We start from the raw sequence: 19,077 nt of genomic DNA, 5'->3' as shown, positions 1-19,077 counted from the left end.
ATATGTATTTTAAAAACTACATCCACATTTTGATGTTAAATTTATATAGATATACTCACCACATATTAGGTTATAGACTTCGATATTTTCGAATGGTTCAATTTCAGTCTTCTCTTTAAAACTGGGTCCATGTGCCAAAAAGATAGCCTAGGTGATGACAGTCCTACTGTTACTAGATGCCATCTAAACTCAAAAACAAATGGTGGAAGAGACACAATTGCCTTCTGTCACAGCTCTCCTAGCTGTGTCTCCTGCTATTATAAGGATTTCTTTTCAGATTTGAAAGTGACTTGTATGTCACTTCCATCCGTGACTGGGATTCCACAAATCCCAATCAAATATAATGCATATTGTATTTATTTTTTTCTAAATGTACCTGATTCCACAGCACCTTGCGTGTCAACAGACGAGGAGAAAACAAGCAACAATGGACAATCAATGTCAGCACAATTCTACAATATCTGGACAGTATAAATTACAAATTCATAATATAACATCAGGAATTCTTTTGGTTGTCTTTTCATATCATTGTTCAAATATGTTAATACATGACCAAAACATGCTGAAGTTTCTAAACACGAAAGTTTTTTTCACAGCTTAGACTAACCCACCGATTTCTCAAATATCTCCCCTTTACCTTTCGGATGTACCTCCCCTCAAATATCTCCCCTTTACCTTTCGGATGAAGAATTCTAAATACTTTTTATTTATATTTAAATAATTAATGTTAAGTTAATTATGTTATTCATAACAATCTAATTCTTTCAGATTGCAAATAACTAGAAGAAAAGTGTCAAACATAATTACTTTTTGGTAATAGGACTATATAATATGTATATATCCTTTTTTTCCAAGATAGCAAATAAATGGAGACATAGGTTTTCTTTCTAGCAATTAACTTAATAATCAAATAGTACTCTATTTGATAGAGAGGCACTCTGTCTCTAGAGACTTTTCAAATGTTTACAAGGGGATATAATGCATCACAGCAATATTAAAAGGCAGTATATTCATAATGAGCCCAACACATTTTCTTTATTTGAGAAGGGATGTGTGTGTGTGTGTGTGTGTGTGTGTGTGTGTGTGTGTTTGTGTGTGTGTTATTAATGGAAATAGGAAAGACAATGAGGTTGCCTGTTAGAATGGCTAAAATTAACAATTCAGGAAATAACAGACGTTGGTGAAGATGTGGAGAAAGGGGAACACTTTTGCACCGCTAATGGGAATGCAAGGTGGTGCAGGCACGGTGAAGAACAGTATTGAGGTTCCTCAAAAAATTAAAAATAGAGCTACCCTACAACCCAGCAATTGTACTAGTAGGTGTTTATCCAAAGGATACAAAAATGCCGATTTGAAGGGGCACACGCACCCCAATGTTTATAGCAGCACTATCAACGATAGCCAAAGTATGGAAAGAGTCCAAATGTCCACTGACTGACAAATGGATAAAGAAGATGTGGAATAAGACTCCTTGGCGATGAAAAAGAATGGCGATGAAATCTCGCCATTTGCAACAGTGTGGATGGAACTAGAGGGAATTATGCTAAGCGAAATAAGTCAGTCAGACAAAGACAAATAACATGACTTCACTCACCTGAATTTAAGAAGCATACTAAGATGAACATAGGGGAAGAGAAGGAAAACATAAGATAAAAACAGAGAGAGGGGCAAACATAAGAGACTATTAAATACAGAGAACAAACCGAGGGTTGCTGGAGGAGAGGTGGGTAGAGGGATGGGCTAAATGGGTGATGGGTATTAAGGAGGCGCTTGCTGGGATGAGCACTGGCTGTTGTATGTAAGAGATGGATCGCTGGGTTCTACTCCTGAAGCCAAGACTCCACTGTGTGTTAGCTAACTTGAATTTAAAGAAATAAATTTTTTAAAAAGATAATGAGGTTGCAAAAAATCATGAAGTTTACCTATGTGGGCCTATCAGCTACTCTTCTCTCATGGACTCTTCCAAATAGTCTCTTCCCTGGGGTTCCAGGACATACTCCGCTCCAGGTTTTCTTCTTTGCTCACTGGCTATACTTCTAGGTGTCTTTGCTAGTGACTCTTTCTTTCAACCTCTTCAAGTAGAAGTGCTTAGAGCTCAGGACTTGGTCTTCCTCTCTACCTATACTCACTTTCTAAGGATCTTGTCTAGCTTCGTATCTTTTAAATAATCGATATACCTAAAAATCAATTTTTTTTTATTTCTGGGTAGATTCCCTTTAGGTGCCTATAAAGCATCTCTACTTACATGTCTGATAAATATTTTCAACTTAACATGCCCAACTGAACCTTCACTCCTTCTTCTCCAATCAGCCACGCAGTCTTACATCCTTCCAATAGCCGATGAAGGCTCTCCTGCCCCCAACGCATCAGGCACAATCCTACCTTTGGGCCTTTGTACTTGGCTGTTTCCTCTGTTGGGTACACCTATCCCCTGAACATTTGAAAGGCTGATTCTTTCACCTTCTTCAAGTCTCTGTTCAAATGTCATCTCAATGAATCTTACCCTCTCCACTTTATGTAAAGTTGCATACTGCCCCCATGGTACCCTGGGACATGCCCAATTTCCACCTACTCTGTGTTACCTTTATTTCCCATGGCATTTATCCCCTAACATACCAAATAATATATTTCCTTATTATGCCAATTGTCTATATCCCTCTGTTAGAATGAAAGCTTCATGAGGGCAGGGATCCTTATCTGTGTTGTTCACAGGTGTATTCAAGGGCCCTAAAGACTGCCTATGACAAAGTAGGCGCTCAATAAATATTTGTTAAAAAAAATAAAATAAAGCAGTAAGTTACCTCCATGCTCTTAAACTCATTGTTATAACCGTGGTTGCCTCCTCCACAGGATGAATATGCTTTACTCCTTTAAAGAAATGATATTACATTGCAATTAATACATTAATATGAGACCTTATTGTAAACTGACTTTTAGCGGATTTTTATGCAGCTTATGCTTTTCTATAAGTAAATTTTCTGTCAACAACAGCATAAATACAGTTATTTTCATGCTCAAGTTCATAACCACAGAGGAACAAACAGAATGGTAGCAGAATGGTAGCAGGAAGGAGAATTCCAGAACCAGAAGTAGAATTCAAAAGCCTTTGACTCTTAGACATTGACAAGATAATAACAAAGGCATAGGTTAAAAAAAAATTGAATATAACTTCATGTCCGCTATATGTCAATAAAAATCTATTTATTAATTTAAAAATGTAAAAAATTGTCTTCAAGCTTATCTGTATCTTTACACATTAATGTCTGTGTGGTTAAGAATAGTTTAATTAGGGGTGCCTGGGTGGCTCAGTCGGTTGAGCGGCCAGCTTCAGCTCAGGTCATGATCTCACGGCTAGTGAGTTCGAGCCCCGCGTCGGGCTCTGTGCTGACAGCTTAGAGCCTGGAGCCTGTTTCAGATTCTGTGTCTCCCTCTCTCTGACCCTCCCCCGTTCATGCTCTGTCTCTCTCTGTCTCAAAAATAAATAAACGTTAAAAAAAATTAAAAAAAAAGTTAAAAAAAAAGAATAGTTTAATTAATATACTACTTTAAGCATTTCAGTGCTTTAGAAATAAGTCTTTGAAACTGGGAAAAATATTGATTCCTATTTTACAGTAGAGATATGTAGGGAAATAATGTAAAAGTATAAAGGATACTGAAGGAAAGTTCATTATAACACTCAGTAAGAAGAAGCTAGTATATTCTTGTAAATTCAGAACTTATTTTTAACTTTTGGGCTTTTCTTCTATAGGCTGTTGTGTTCTGTTACTTGAATGACTTTTCAAATTTAATTTGCCTTTTACCCACCTTCTCCTATTTTAGTATTTGAATTGAGCAATTTTAGCAGTCCAAACTGGCAATAAATAAACCTAGATTTTTTTTTTTAAACAACAATGCCATACTGGTTCAAATTAGGTCTCTAATGGAAAAAGAGACTCTTATTCCCTAAGAGATTTGTCTCATTTGCTTTCCCACCCCCTACCTCCCACTCCTCGGGGAAAACACACACACACAATGTTTTTGTTTTTATGTTGTAGGCAGGACTTTAGTGTCCTAAAAAATCAGCTTCTAAAACATTCATAACTGAGTCTCAGCTTAAATAAAAACAAATCACAAAATAAAAAATAAATCATCACACTGAGCAGGCTACACTCAGCTACAGTCAACGCTACCCAATAGAGGGAAGAAAGGAGAGGCTAAGTAGTGACTTACTAGCTGGAATGGGGAAAGAAAGGGAGTCCTATTTATAAGGCGTTTAAGTTCAATTACCCTAAGATGCCAGCTCATTACCTTAGTTAATTCCAATAAAATGTGGGGCTTAAGGTAAGAGTTGTTTTAAAAATATTTTTATCCTTCTTGCATACATATTTGCTTCCTTCAAGATTACTGGAACTAGGGTGCCTGAGTGGCTCAGTCAGCTGGGTGTCCAACTTCAGCTCAGGTCATGATCTGTCCGTTCGTGGGTTCAAGCCCCATGTTAGTCTCTGAGCTGTCAGAACTTGCTTCAGATTCTGTGTCTCCCTCTGTCTCTTCCCCTCCCCTGATTGTGTTCTCTCTCTCTCTCTCTCTCTCTCTCTCTCTCTCTCTCTCAAAAATAAAGAAATAAACATTAAAAAAAGATTACCGTAACCATTTGGGGATAATTCAGTTTTAAATTCTGTGTGGGAGGCTAGAGTATTCATTAATGAAAGAACAAAAAGGTCTTTAGAACCAAGTCATTGGTAAAATTCTCTGAAATTTGGTCTGTTATATATCTCTCTATTTTCAGAAATATCTCTTTTTATAATATTTTCAACTCCTAACCCAACTCAATCAGAAAACTTTAGTCAATATTGCAAAGCTTTATTCAGAAGTAAAAGATAAAAATTAGTGTTTGAAAAAGCTCTATTTTCTCTTCTCAAGTGAAAATGTTACAAATTTGCTCTTCTAACTGCTCATGTTTATGCTCTCCAGCCATTAATTTGGCTCTGGAAATCCATATGGAAAAATGGAAGCTGCCATTTGGAAAAGATGAGTTGATTTTATCTGTCATGATTTAGCTCAACTTCCAAGTACCATATGAAATCTTCTGGAACAACCTCTCTTTTATCTTCTCCATGTCTAATTCATAAAGTCAAAATCAAGGCCAGTGTCTCTGCCACAGTCGGGTAATGACACAGATGGGAGACGAGTAAGACTTCTTTCCTGACCGCCCCCCGCCCCTCCAGGCAGTTGCCAACTACCTGCCTGTGTAGTACCTTTCACATCTTCCCTTGCTTTCCTACTCTGCCACCATTCTAAGCTAGACCCTTATTACTTCTGACCTGCATGAAGTTCCTAATTGGTTATCCTGACTCTGAACTTCAGAATCTTCCCACATAAAACACACACACACACACACACACACACACACACGCACGCACACACGCACACACGCACATGCACACACACACACCTAATCACATTGAAATTGAACACTGTGAGCTCTCAGAAATGCAAATCCACACAACCACATATTCACCTGCAGCCACCTTGTATCTACCAATGGTCTATTTTCTTCCCAGGCAAAGTCACACTTTTCAGTCATGACAGGTAAGGTCTGTCAGGCGGAGAGTGGCTTCATTTACCTGGTGCTCTGGCAACACAGAACCAGTGCAATCGAGGGCATCTAGCCCGTCTGCCTGCAGACCCTCCCTTGCCCCCAGAGCAGCTGCTGGCTTTAAAAAGGTGCCCCATTGCTCTGGACAGAATATTTAGAGAAAGAAGCACCCCTGAGAAGACACAGGCTGGCAGTACTCAAGGCTTGGCAAGAATATGGATGCCTTCCAGCAAAAGAAAAGTGGTCCATGGCCTCCTGCAGACAGGCCCCCCATCAGGGCTCAGTGAGCTGAGCAAGGGTTACTTTTCCACTGCCTCTCATCTTCTTGGCTGAGTGCCTCTGTACAACGCACAGACTGCCCAACAGCCTGGGGCAGACCTGTTGTATGTGATGGCATTTAGCCGATCTCATCCTTAATTTTCAAAGCCCAGAGCAGGAATCACACCTACCAGGAAGCATCCTCTGGATGTTCTGTGACATCCACATCTAGTCTGTGTAATCACTCTTATTGTTTCCTTGTACCTTGCACTTGATCCTAGTGTGGCCATTGTTATACCTGATTATAATTGTTGTCTTCCTCCCTGCCTGGGCAAAGATCCTTAGGGTGAGGACTGGGTCTATCCCCATTTCGTAGAAACGTGCCTGGAAAGTATTTGTCACTTTCCAATCATAAAATAAAAAGCTATTATTCATGTTCTCTAAGGGGGCAATACTTCAGCTGTAGTTTCAAATAATTGGGTTTCCCCAAATTAGTGAAATCCAACACGTTTTAGGCAAAATGAGGATAGTGATGATGATGATGATAGGTTGTACTAAATGACAAAGTTTGCTATAACTCTGGGAAGGGAATACAATCTAGTTATCAAACATTTGACACTATAACTAAAGACAACATACTTTGCCATAGAAACTAGGTAGCCTGACGTTCATGTGTTAAGAATTGGAGGTAGAGTGACTTAACCAGATGAGAACTTGGTTGCTCTGGTTAGGGCTATAATCAACATTTCTTTTGAGGTAAGTCAGTTTCCTTTAACATCAAGAGAATAATAAAACCACGCTAATCTTGTGTTACAGATGATGAAAATGAAGCCCCAAGACATTAATTTGTTTACATTTCCCCCACGCTAGGCGTGAAGGCGGGTCTGGAACTCAGCCTGCTGCTCTTTTTACATCTCACTGCTAGCTATTAAATATAAAAAGCTCATAATTTGAGACTGGGTGTTATGTAATACCCAGAGGTACCCTGGCGGCTGGACTCTCCTTCTATAACCCACAGGGCATGTTATAGGATGGATGGGCACTTTCTTGTTTTGTACCAGTGGCCTCCTAACTTCTTCGATCTCATACTCTCAACAGTAAGTATTTGGAGAATTTACCCACATTTGGGACTATATTTGCTTACATATTACCCACATACATTATTTAAAACCCGATATACTTAATATAAGTAAAGCTTAGTCTTTTAAAATCTCCTGGAGAAGGCTATGTTGAGCCACACAGCATATAGCCAAGGACCTTCACAAAGGGTTATGAAACTTCTTATCCCAAGAAGAGAGGCCAGTGCCATCTAGTGGCCAGGTGTGAACATGCACACTCTCGGGCCTAGCGGTGTATTGCTTGGGTTTCCTGGTTACCTCACAGAACAGGCTCTCCCAACTCCCTCATCTTTTTTGTCTCCCCTTTATTAAATATATCTTCCAGTATCTGTAATCCCATTGTCCTCTGTGTCCCCCGACATGAAGTAGCATGCAAATAAGGCCAGAAAACACTGTGATCCTGATTCCATTTAAAACCACTTAACGCACAGGGAAAAAAAAAAAACAAAACACTGGAATAAAATACAAAAAAAAAAAAAAAAGGAAATATTAGCTAAACTATCAGAAAGTGTATATTTTTTGGTTTTCTGGCTTATTATCAGTCTTCTTCATTTGACAAGGAAGGCAGGAATCCTGTCTGTGTCCCAAATGCCTGGAACAAAGCCTGGCATACACAATAACAAGCATCAATAAAATTTTGTGAAACCAACGAATTCATTGGTTATCTTGGGATGAAGCGATCCACAATGGTTTTTATCTTCCCTAAATGCAATTGTAACTTGCAGATGCTCAACAATCAACATGAATTAGAACTAGAAAAAAAAAATGTTCACCTAATTGGTTAGCTTAGCCACAAATGTGCTCTTTCCTAAAAACCACAAAGATGACAAAGATTTCAATGACCTATCTAATCAATTACTTACTGCCAACCTGGAAGACAACTGATGTCATCTTTACATCCAGTCAACTACCTGAAAAAAGATCTAACTGGGGGTTAAGAATGTGCTGGTACTTGTGGTTTCTGGAATGGCCAATAAACAGTGCTAACCTTCTTCCTTCTGTGCATCTATATTGTGAGGATCACGATTTTAAGATTGGCCCCTAATATTTCAAATGCAGAAATGATAGGTAGCATATAGAAAGTCAAGGATTGAGGCACCTGGATGGCTCAGTTGGTTGAGCGTCTGAGTCTTGATTTCAGCTGAGGGCATGGTCTCGCTGTTCGTGAGATCAAGCAAGACCCAGGTTGGGCTCTGCGCTGGCAGTGTGGAACCTGCTTGGGATTCTCTCTCTCCCTTTCTCTCTGCCCCTCCCCTGCTCAAGTGCACCGAACACTCACTCTCTCTCTCAAGAGAAATAAACTTAAAAAAATACATATTGAAAAAAGTCAAGGAAATACCAATGCTCAGGAAAAGTTGCATGATCATAATAGACCGGTAAAATGAAGGCAATTTATAATGAAAGATGGTGGTTAAAAGTATTATGAAACAAGTAAATTGATGCACAAACCTCACAGCCAGCCACTGTCGGTCCACCAAAAGATGAACTTTGTCAATTCTGACATTTTTGGCAAAGTGTAGTCGTTTTGGCAAATCAGGAGTCAAATAGGGTTTGAAATGCTGATCAGGTTTTCGGCACTAAATAATAGGTAGATTATTTGTTTGTGTAAGTTATAAAATATGCAGGCTAATTTAACAATTTCATTTGCTAAGACAATTAAGCGCTCTTTAAAAAGTAAGAAGATTTAAGCATGGCTAATAAAATAAGGCTATTAACCCTATTCTCAGTGTGGCCAAATTCCCCAATTAGGTTGCTTTTATTGTTGCAACAATACTTAAATTGCAATTAAAATATATGATTTAAATTATGATTTGGTGTCTGATGTTCTAGGTTTTTATATCTTCAGCCACCATAACCCTCCCCTCCTTTTTTGACAGACAATATATATGTCTGGATTTCAAGTGGCAATTACAATTTTTGAATTTAAATTATGTATGCATATTATATAACACATTAGTAGATATCAGTAAAAATTTTAAAAACCAATTTAATTGCACCAAAATCCTTTTACAGTCGATTCAATTTACCCTTGAAATAACCTACATTTGCTTAATTCTCAAGCCAAGTCAAAACCTAGTACAGGCTCCTTATTTGTGAACAATTCATGGATTTCTCACAAACTGGAGTGAAATTTTGTGTCTTTCATAATTACTGCTGTAACTAGACGGCATATTTTAAAACTGTGTAAAGATGCAACTCAGTCACCTAAAAAAAGAAGTGAGGAAATGAGAAACAGAACTACAAAGGAATTTTTTCTCCCTCGTGAACTTTTTTTTTGAGAAACAAGAGGAAAAAAATACAGGTAAGCATATGGGAAAATAATTTTTTTCTACTTTCTCATTTTCTTATTTATTTTAAGCCTTGATAATCACACAAATATTTTAAGTCTGCGTCACTGCTGTTTTGGGCTCAATTTATATAAGAAGAAAGATACTATGAAATTGAAAAAAAAAATTTAAAAGGAAGTATGGACAATAGAGCAAGGAGAGTAACAGAATGAAAAGGGGAAGAGAAATTATTTATTGCACAGATATTTCGGCCAGTTTTTCTTTGCTTATTTTGGTATCTCTACCGGGCTTCTTTTTCTTTTTAATTTATCATTACTTCCTGTTGAAGTCAATATTTTTGTAACATCCAGGCAAGTACATGATGGCAGCAGTTGGTTATGAAGCTTCGTCAAAGATACAAAGAACTAGAATGTGCCCTTGAGGACCACAGATCATCTGACAAGTCACACTTTCCTAGCTGGTGTGTAGCCAGAGTAAATCCAGAGGAAAGTGGAGGCACACTGCCAATTTCCGAAGCAGGACGCAGTTATACTTTGCATTTGAGAATTTAGGATGAAGACCTTAGAGTTGGGAAGACTGTGCTCATTTTATCTAAGAACAAGGATGCCATTGTCTGTCATGCAACCAGAATGTTGTTGAACTTAAAGAGTCATCCGTTCATGTTTGATTACGTTTGTCCAATATAAGCTCAACAGGCCTACTGGGAATACTGTACCCCCACATGAAAATTTCCTGGGAATAATGGACTATTCAGGAAATGATGGTCCATTTCTTTGGGGTTCTATAGCTCTAGGCCCAGTCTTTATTTGCAATACCATTGATGGTTTCCAAAGCCCGTGGTATCCAATCCTCCTCCACTACAGGATTATTAGAGATTTTCCCTTCCTCAGCAACAGGGCTTCTGCTATATGGCTCGTGAGGTGATGGGGAAAAGGACAACAATATGTGGTTTTAGAGAGTCCATCTGTTGAAAATTCTGAAGTACCCATCCAATCAGCATGAACACACTGCCTGTATGCCCTTCGCCAGCAGAGGGAGACATTGTCCACCATGTTTACTCAAGACCAAAATATCAAAGTATAAGAGAAAAAAGAAGTGATTAACACTCTAAAGAATTGCTGCTCTAATGGTTATTTCTGCATCAGACTTGCAGTGGGTCCTAGGTGACAGTAACATTCTTCATGTGGTGTTTTCTTACCTTCAATCATTCCCAGTTCATCCTAACAGTTTTCTTCTATAATTGCACATGACCTATATACTTAAATAAACCTAGCTCCATCCCAAGCAATGATAAACTCATGAATTCCATATAATAGATAATATGCTTGTGAATATACCTTAAATACAGAAGTATTAAAACTACATGCAAGAACATTTCAGGTCTCTCTAGGAGTAGGGAATTCTACTTTGAAAAGCCCAGTTTGCTTTAAGATCTGTATCTCGAATTTGCCCCACTAAGTTTACTCACAACCTGGAATGTGGGAACCAGTCAAAAGAAGTTGGAATTAGACTTAGAGGGTAAAGAGATGATTTTTCTGACCTCTATGAAAAGATGTGTAAGAGTTCATGATTCACTATTTTCTTATGTTAAGTCACACAACACATGTGACTGGCATGGCCCTTTTGAATGGGACAGCAACCCACTTAGTAAAAGCCAGGAGTCAGGGCCACTGTTGTCACAAACTAATCTCTAGTGGTAGTGACTGTAAATGAAAACACCTAAGACAAAAGCAGCTGATCTGCAGGTAAAATACTATCAACGGAGGGTTTAAGAAATAAATTTCAAGTGGATTGGACTCAGAAATATGGAACATAAATTTCCTCAAATCCAGATTTTAAGGACATTATATTAACTTAGATATATGTATTAGGACACTGTATACTTACACTGAGGTTCCTAACAATTTCTTCAGAATTAACTGTTTCAAAAGAAAAAAATAAATAAATAAACCACATTACAAATGTGAACATATCAGATGAATTTCACACATACATTTATTAATGACAATGACCTGGTAAAATTAATAAGAAATTCTTTTAAAATTTATTGATTTGTTTTGAGAGAGAGAGAGAGAGAGAGAGAGAGAGAGAGAGAGAGAGAAAGGGAGCATGAGCCAGGGAGAGGCAGAGAGAGGAGAGAGAAAAGTCCCAAGCTCCAGGCTCCATCTCACAAACTGAGATCATGACCTGAGCCAAGATCAAGAGTCAGACACATAACAGACTGAGCCACCCAGGTGTCCCTAAATAGGAAATTATTTTCAGCAAAGAATTATTTTAGAATTTAACGTATAAGTAGAATATGTTTTAACCTAACGATTAAGTAGAATATATTAATATTTTTGTAATATTGATGTTTAATTGATGTTTTAATTATAACCTAATAATTACGTGGAAATATCAATATTTTATTAATAGTAACATTTGATTGTATTAATTAATATTTTATTGGTATTAATATAGTTAAGTAGAGTATACTTTTACCTAATGATATTTGATATTACCATAGACTTTATAGGCTGATGATATTTAAACAAGGACGGGGATTTCTTATTTGCTTCTGTGTGGTCTTCCCAAGAAGACAGAAGAGGGGGCCTGGCAATCCCTATATCCTCAGAATCAGGAAGTTATGGTTACACACTTTCAATTTTACCCCGTTTTTCACATGGGTGTCTTCATACTTACAAGTGTAAAAGTCCTGAGGTATATTACGAGCCCTGATACGAGGGGCAGGCCCTTCATACATGTAGAAGTTTATTCGATGAAAATAATTAGTCATATATTCCATCTTGTCACAGTAAGTCTTATCCATTCCTGAATTAAAAAAAAAATCCACTGAATGCATATAGATGGTAACAATTAGTTGTCTTTCATGATGTCAAATCAGAGATATTTTATGTGGCAGATCTCAAACTAAGTTTCACTGAGAATCTATATTAATTTAACCTATTATTTCACCCTAAATGGCAGATCTTAAAAATCCTGGCAGTGGAGGAGAAGGGTCGCATTGATCAGAGAAGAATAAGCAAGAATTATAAACAGATCATTTGCTCAACATAAATCAATTAATTTCAAAGAAGAAAATCCTCTGTAGAAAGCTCATTAGATCTTAGATGTATTATTTAACTTTATATAAGTAGCATGTGCTTAAAAAAAAGATTTGGTGGTTAAAACCTCTTCTATTTGTAGATTCTTCAGACTGCCCTTAAATTTTTATTTTCATATTTATTTATAAATTTATTTCATGTTTTATAATATCTTTTATCAAAATGCACATTAAAATGGTTCCCTTTAATTTTAAAACAATAGGTCAATGTGTTAAGAAAACATTTCAGAAATTTTTAAATAAATTACTCTGTTTCTCATTATCTTGATGTCCTAAAATAAAAACAAGAGTTCTGTAGACATGGTCCTTTTCCTCCTCTCTTCCTTAACTGGTTCCTTTAAAGCCTTTGGAGCTTAGCTTGACTAATGTAGAAAGTATCACCCCATCTAGAAAAGGCCTATTTCTGCTTTACATACCTCCAAACACATTGTATCTAGGAAAGTACTTGACATTGAGTAGGCACTCAAAAAATATTTGGTTGACTAACAACCCAACCATATCTCTGTTAAGTACTATGACCTCCATTTTCACAAAAAAGTAAGTATAAGGATGGATTTTCATAATGAATGTTAAAATAATTAAAATAGAAATTTTAGTTTTAGTATTGTATTCATCACAGCCTACCACAAAACGTATTCTTTGCTTGTTTGAGAACCTTTAGGTCTAGAAGTATAGACTTTAAAATATCACTATGCTTTTTGCATGCTCCTTGAAGTGAGAAGATATCATCAATGATAAAATATAATTTTTAAAAAAAGCGTACCATGGTCGGCCAAAAGGATTATATTGACACAATTGTCTAAGTTCCGCTGTTTTAGGCCTTCCATCAACATTCCAAAAGTCTTATCTACCAACTGTAAGGCTTGAATTACCTAAGGGAAAAAAAAAATGGAGTTAAGACTGTCTTCATAAATTAAAATTTAATTGATGAAATCATTATCCAAGGGAGTGAGTAAAAACTGAACACATTTCCTTCTCTGAAATTTTTGGATTTTGAAATAGGACATCAGAGCCCAGCACTGTGCTACCACATTTACCAAATACCAATTCCCTGAATTTCTATAAACAAATAAAAAAAAGTAAACCATGTTTTCCACAAAGGAATATAGACTACTGTCCAATTAGTATTTGAGAAAAATGTTCTGCCTCAACAAATATTCAGCTGCAAAGGCTTTCATCATAATACCCAATGCTGGAGAGGGGAGTCCACAGACACTTCTATAGAAGTCCACATGGTTATTTGGGTGCTGAGGGATTATGTGACAATGCCTAACCAGAGCGTTAAAAAAAGGACCTACCCTATAACTTAACAATTCTATTTCTGGAAATTTGTGCTCATAAACACTTATAGTGCAAATGGCTATTTACACCTAGGACTATTCATCACTTTATTTATTTATTTATTTACTTATTATTCATTCATTCATTCATTCATTTCTAATTTTAATTTAAAATATAAAATTTCAATAAATTTCAATTTCAATATAAAAATAAATATGCCACACATGCTTACAAACATTTCAAAATGTATTTTAAAAAACCATGACATGGGGAACTGCTCATAAATACAATGCTAAACATAAAATATTAAAACTAAACTGTATGTACTCATAGATATTTCATAATCCTTTCATGTTTAAATATATTTAGCACTCCTTAGTAAACACACATGCACAGAAAACGAAAAAGAAATATATCAAGGGACTATTAACAATGGTTGTCTCTGTATAGTGAATTGGAGTTCATTTTTATTTTATTGCTTATATTCTTTTGTGTTTTAAAATTTTTCTACACCTTATCAGCATAGTACATTAAACTATTTTAAGTGTGTAACTTTTTTTTAAGTGTATTTACTTTGAGAGAGAGAGAGGGAGAGAGAATGAGCAGGGAAGGGGCAGAGAGAGGGGGAGAGAAAGAATCCCAAGCAGGGAGCCTGATATGGGGCTCAATCCCACAAACTGTGAGATCATGACCTGAACCGAGATCAAGAGTCAGATGCTTAACTGACTGAGCCACCCAGGTGTCCCTTAAGTGAATAACTTCTAATTGACTAACTGTTCATTATTTCAGTGAAGAGGAAACTGTAATAGCAAATGGATTGGGGGAAAATGTGTAATCTCTTATAGTACTATTATAAAAATTATCGCTTTTTTATTTTTTGAGAAGGAATTTTACAAGCTAATTATTGTTAAGAGCTTTAGTACATTATCTCATGAAATTGTCATGGCAAACATGCATGGTTGGTGCTACTTCCACCATCTGGAATTTCCAGTTGGAAATACCAGGAAACTTGAGGCTTAAAAATTTTAAATAACATGTTTATGGTCCTACAGTTAACAAGGGATAGAACAGAATTGACTTCAAACCAGCTCTATCTACTGCTAAAATCCATCAACTCGGAGATAACTTTCCTGACTCTCATTCTTACGGTGACCATGCCCTCTGGTTTACGAGCATGAGTTATGGTTCCCGCCCATTGTCATGGCATAATTATGTCCCTTTTCACAGTCACCCTACTCACTCCTCCCAACTGCAGTAATAGCCCCTTCTCTGTCCTCTCCCAGCACCCTGGCATCTGTTACCATTGGACTCTCCACAGATTTGAAATCATCTGTGCGTATGTCTGCCTCCCAAGAAGAGTGTGAGCTCCTGCAGGGAAGGAACCGGGCAACCTAACTCACCACACGCTTTCCAAGCATAGGGTTTTTCACACAGTATCCACTCCACAGATGGCACATATTGCTGAATGTAAAATGACTAGATGCCAGCCCCTTACTCTAGCCCAGACAAAGGAAAGAAGAAAAATCCCTGTGACAGACCACAAGTGAGCATTTTGGGGGGTGGTAAGATAATAAATAGGAATAGAAATGTCTGCAGCTTTGGGGTAAACCAAGTCTGGGTAGAAAACCTTGCTTGTTTCACATGGAATCATGATCCTTCACTTTCACAGTGGATATTGTGGAAACAGTAAAATCAATCCTGATAAAATGGGTTCAATGCTAAGACCCTCAATAAACAGTTGCTTTTTGGATCCAAACATTCCCTTTTGTAAAATGAAATTCAAGACTGCAGAGGATCCTGCTAGTAGGAAGCTCTATGCAGCATTAACATAGTGGGCTTTTCAATAGGTACAACATCCTTCCTGTGTATTCTACCTCCACATGCTTTCTTGTGGGGGATAAGCTTAGGAATCCCCCGGGTTTACACCAATGGGTTGACAAGGCATAAAGAAATACAAAGTCATGAAATGCTCACACCCTAGTTTGGGTAAACCAGATTGGCACCCCAAGAATAGGGGGTGCAAAGGCACCCCAAAGTAGAGAGGGGGTGCAGAGCCCCCAAAATAGAGAGGGAGAGGCAAAGGCCTGAAATAGAAATGGCACAAAGGTGCCCAATACATAGGTGTATGAAATAAACAAGATTAGATATTCAGGGTTGAAGTACTATGCAGAAAAGCTGCTTTCACAGGAGGATAGGGCCAGGTTAGGTAAAATTGGCGAACTGGACTTTGGACCCCTGTGCTGCAGGCAAAGCAGCCCAGAGCGGAGATGGTTAACAAAAGAAAAGATGCCTTATTAACCCTGAGGTTATTTCCCCTATCTGTCTCATCCCCTAGGCTGGCAAAGATAAACAGAGGTGCTGCCTCACGTCCCCTGTAACCAACCTTACTCCCGACTGCCCAGCGCCCAGATTTTGTTTTATATTGACCCAAATCCCAAACACCATAAATCTTCAAAAATCCCCTTTTCCCTCATGCCCCAAGTTAATGTTACCAGTTTCTTTGTCTCTTTGTATACATCCATCACTTTTGTAAGCCTTATGAGCTGAATAAATACAGGGCAAGGACCCTTATTCTGGGCTCTTGTCTTTTCCCGGACATTAGCCATCTCTCGCTTTCAATCCTGCATCCCGCTCTTTTACTAGACAAGAGAGAACTTTAGACCCAAAGTCTATGACACTTTCTCAAAAGTGGAGGTCCTCAGTGCTGTAGAATCATTCTACCATGTACATGAGCATTATCAAGAATTAAGTCGATCTGTTGTTCATTTCAATTTTCTTTCCAAATTGAATTTTTCTTCCTAACTTTTCTTTCCATCTAACATGTAATAACTTGTTTTTCAATCAGGAGTTAACAGGTGAAACTTGTTAAAGTATTAGAACATTACTTAAGGTTATTCAAGACCCATAAGGACATTCTGTGCCTAATTCAACTTCAATACTAGAGAATCATTGAAACAAATTTGGTATCAAGAAGTTTCTGGGGTGCCTCAGTTGGTTAAGCGTCCAACTTTGGCTCAGGTCAAGATCTTGAGCTCAGGTCAGTTAGTGAGTTCGAGCCCCACGTCAGGCTCTGTGCTGACAGCTCAGAGCCTGGAGCCTGCTTCGGATTCTGTGTCTCCCTCTCTCTCTGCCCCTCCCCTGCTCACATTCTGTCTCTCTCTCTCTCTCTCTCTCTCTCTCTCTCTCTCTCTCTCTCTCAAAAATAAACATTTAAAAAAAAGAAGAAGTTCCTGGTTTCACAAGACTTTAAATCTCTCCACCACCTTCTACATCCCTAATTCATAAAGCCTTCTCCAGCTATACCAGGCCACAATACTCTTCCCATTTTAACACTGTTGTTTTTAGCTCAGGAAACAACAGATGTTGGCAAGGATGCAGAGAAAGGGGGAACACTTTTGCATTGTTGGTGGGAATGCAAACTGGTGCAGCCACTCTGGGGAACAGTCTGGAGGTTCCTCAAAAAATTAAAAATAGAGCTACCCTATGACCCAGCAATTGCACTACTAGGTATTTATCCAAAGGGTACAAAAATGCTGATTTGAAGGGGCACATGCACCCCAATGTTTACAGCAGCATTATCAACAATAGTCAAGTTATGTAAAGGGCCCAAATGTCTACTGACTAACAAATGGGTAAAGAAGATGTGGTATGTATACATGATGGAATACTACTTGGCAATCAAAAAGAATGAAATCTTGCCATTTGCAACAACATGGAAAGAACTAGAGTGTATTATGCTAAGCAAAATAAGCCACTCAGAGAAAGACAAATATCATATGATTTCACTCATGTAGAATTTAAGAAACACAACAAATGAACATAGGGGAAGGGAAGGAAAAATAACATAAAAACAGAGAGGGAGGCAAACCATAAGAAACTACTAAATACAGAGAACAAACTGAGGATTGCTGGAGGGGTGTTGGGTGAGGGGATGGGCTAAGTGGGTGATGCGCATTAAGGAGGGCACTTGTTGGGATGAGCACTGGGTGTTGCATCTAACTGATGAATCACTGTGTTCTACTCCTGAAACCAAGACTACACTGTATGCTAACCAACTTGGATTTGCATTTTTAATTTTTTTTTAATGTTTGTTTATTTTTGAGAGAGAGAGACAGAGACAGAAACAGAGACAGACAGAGACACAGACAGAGACAGAGTGTGAGCAGGGGAGGGGCAGAGAGAGGGAGAGACACAGAACTGGAAGTGGGCTCCAGGCTCCTTGCTGTCAGCACAGAGCCCCATGCGAGGCTCCAACTCACAAACTGTGAGATCATGACCTGAGCCAAAGTCAGAGGCTTAACGGGCTGAGCCACTCAGGCACCCCTAAATTTAAAAAAAAATGTAGGTGTGAGAAAAAAATAAATACTTGTTGTTTTAATTCATTTTTTTAGAGAGAAAGCACACGTACACAGGACTACTAGCATGCAAGTTGGGGAGGGGTGGAGGGCGAGGGATAGAGAGAATCTTAACCAGGCTCCACACCCAGCACAGATCCCAACACAAAACCTGACCTCATGACCATGAGATCATGACCTGAGCTGAAGTCAAGAGCCAGATTCTCAACCAACTGAGCCAGGCACCCCTAAACACTGTTTCAGCTACCAAAATTTTAAAGGTTTCTTAAAATAAAACTTGCTATACATTAAGTCATTACTTATTTGCCTTTTCAACATAGTTTCTGGGTAATGGCTTCATTTTCTTCAACCCCTAAGAATGTCTAGCACAACATCACACCCACCAGAAACTATTACAAGTAGACATTAAAAGGATAGCAGAGCAAGAGCAAGAGAGTATCGATGACTGAAAAATGTAGAAGTTAATAAGCTTGAAAAAGAGTGAGTAAACAAACAAACTAAAGTAGCCTTTTGCTTTCAAATTATGTCACATTCACTCCAAACTAAAGTATATGACTAACAATAATAACAGCAATAAAGCCATAAAGCTTTCCAGGTTCTCCATCCATTTTGCCTCTTCTAAAGTTTTAAATGAGGCATGGTCTTAATCCTTCTATTTTCACTTTTCACTCTCTCCTTAGGACATCTTCACTTCCATGCACCATCTACATGCTGCCAAGCTGCCTGATTTCATCCCCTTGGAGCTTTCAATCCATATTCAATTGCCTTCTGGGCATCTTCATTTGGACACCACAAGCCGCTTAACCATGACAAGATCTTCTCCTTCAAAATTGACCCCCTTCAGTTGCCTCATTGATGTAAATGGAAACACCTGCCAGCTAATGATAGCAATCTGACAACTGTCCTTGATCCTCCACTCCACCACCCGAATCCTACCAAGCCGTGCCAGGTCTATCTCCCAAATGAATCTCAAATGCAACTCCCTCCTCCCATGATGGTTGCCACTACCCTAGTTCAAGGTGCAATTATCTCTTTTCAGGAATGTTGCAAAGCTAACCCATCTCTCCCCACCTTCTCAGTTCCCTCTAACCCATTCCTC

General features: G+C 38.1%; 1 protein-coding gene across 3 annotated transcripts in view; it reads right to left on the bottom strand.

Moving 5' to 3' along the window:
• ENPP3 (ectonucleotide pyrophosphatase/phosphodiesterase 3) overlaps nucleotides 1-19,077 on the bottom strand; it is a 75,831-nt gene that overhangs the window by 23,496 nt on the left and 33,258 nt on the right. For all 3 annotated transcript variants that reach the window (XM_030316363.2, XM_030316360.2, XM_030316362.1), the window contains 6 exons: nucleotides 13,106-13,214; nucleotides 11,922-12,050; nucleotides 11,127-11,158; nucleotides 8,401-8,528; nucleotides 2,802-2,868; nucleotides 60-147 (listed from right to left, as the gene is read on the bottom strand). In XM_030316363.2, the coding sequence (XP_030172223.1) occupies nucleotides 60-147; nucleotides 2,802-2,868; nucleotides 8,401-8,528; nucleotides 11,127-11,158; nucleotides 11,922-12,050; nucleotides 13,106-13,214 (553 nt within the window). The remainder of the gene's footprint in view (nucleotides 1-59; nucleotides 148-2,801; nucleotides 2,869-8,400; nucleotides 8,529-11,126; nucleotides 11,159-11,921; nucleotides 12,051-13,105; nucleotides 13,215-19,077) is intronic.

The sequence above is a fragment of the Lynx canadensis genome, chromosome B2 (assembly GCF_007474595.2).
Source record: "Lynx canadensis isolate LIC74 chromosome B2, mLynCan4.pri.v2, whole genome shotgun sequence".
NCBI lineage: Eukaryota > Metazoa > Chordata > Mammalia > Carnivora > Felidae > Lynx > Lynx canadensis.
This window is presented reverse-complemented; position numbering and strand designations above follow the sequence as displayed.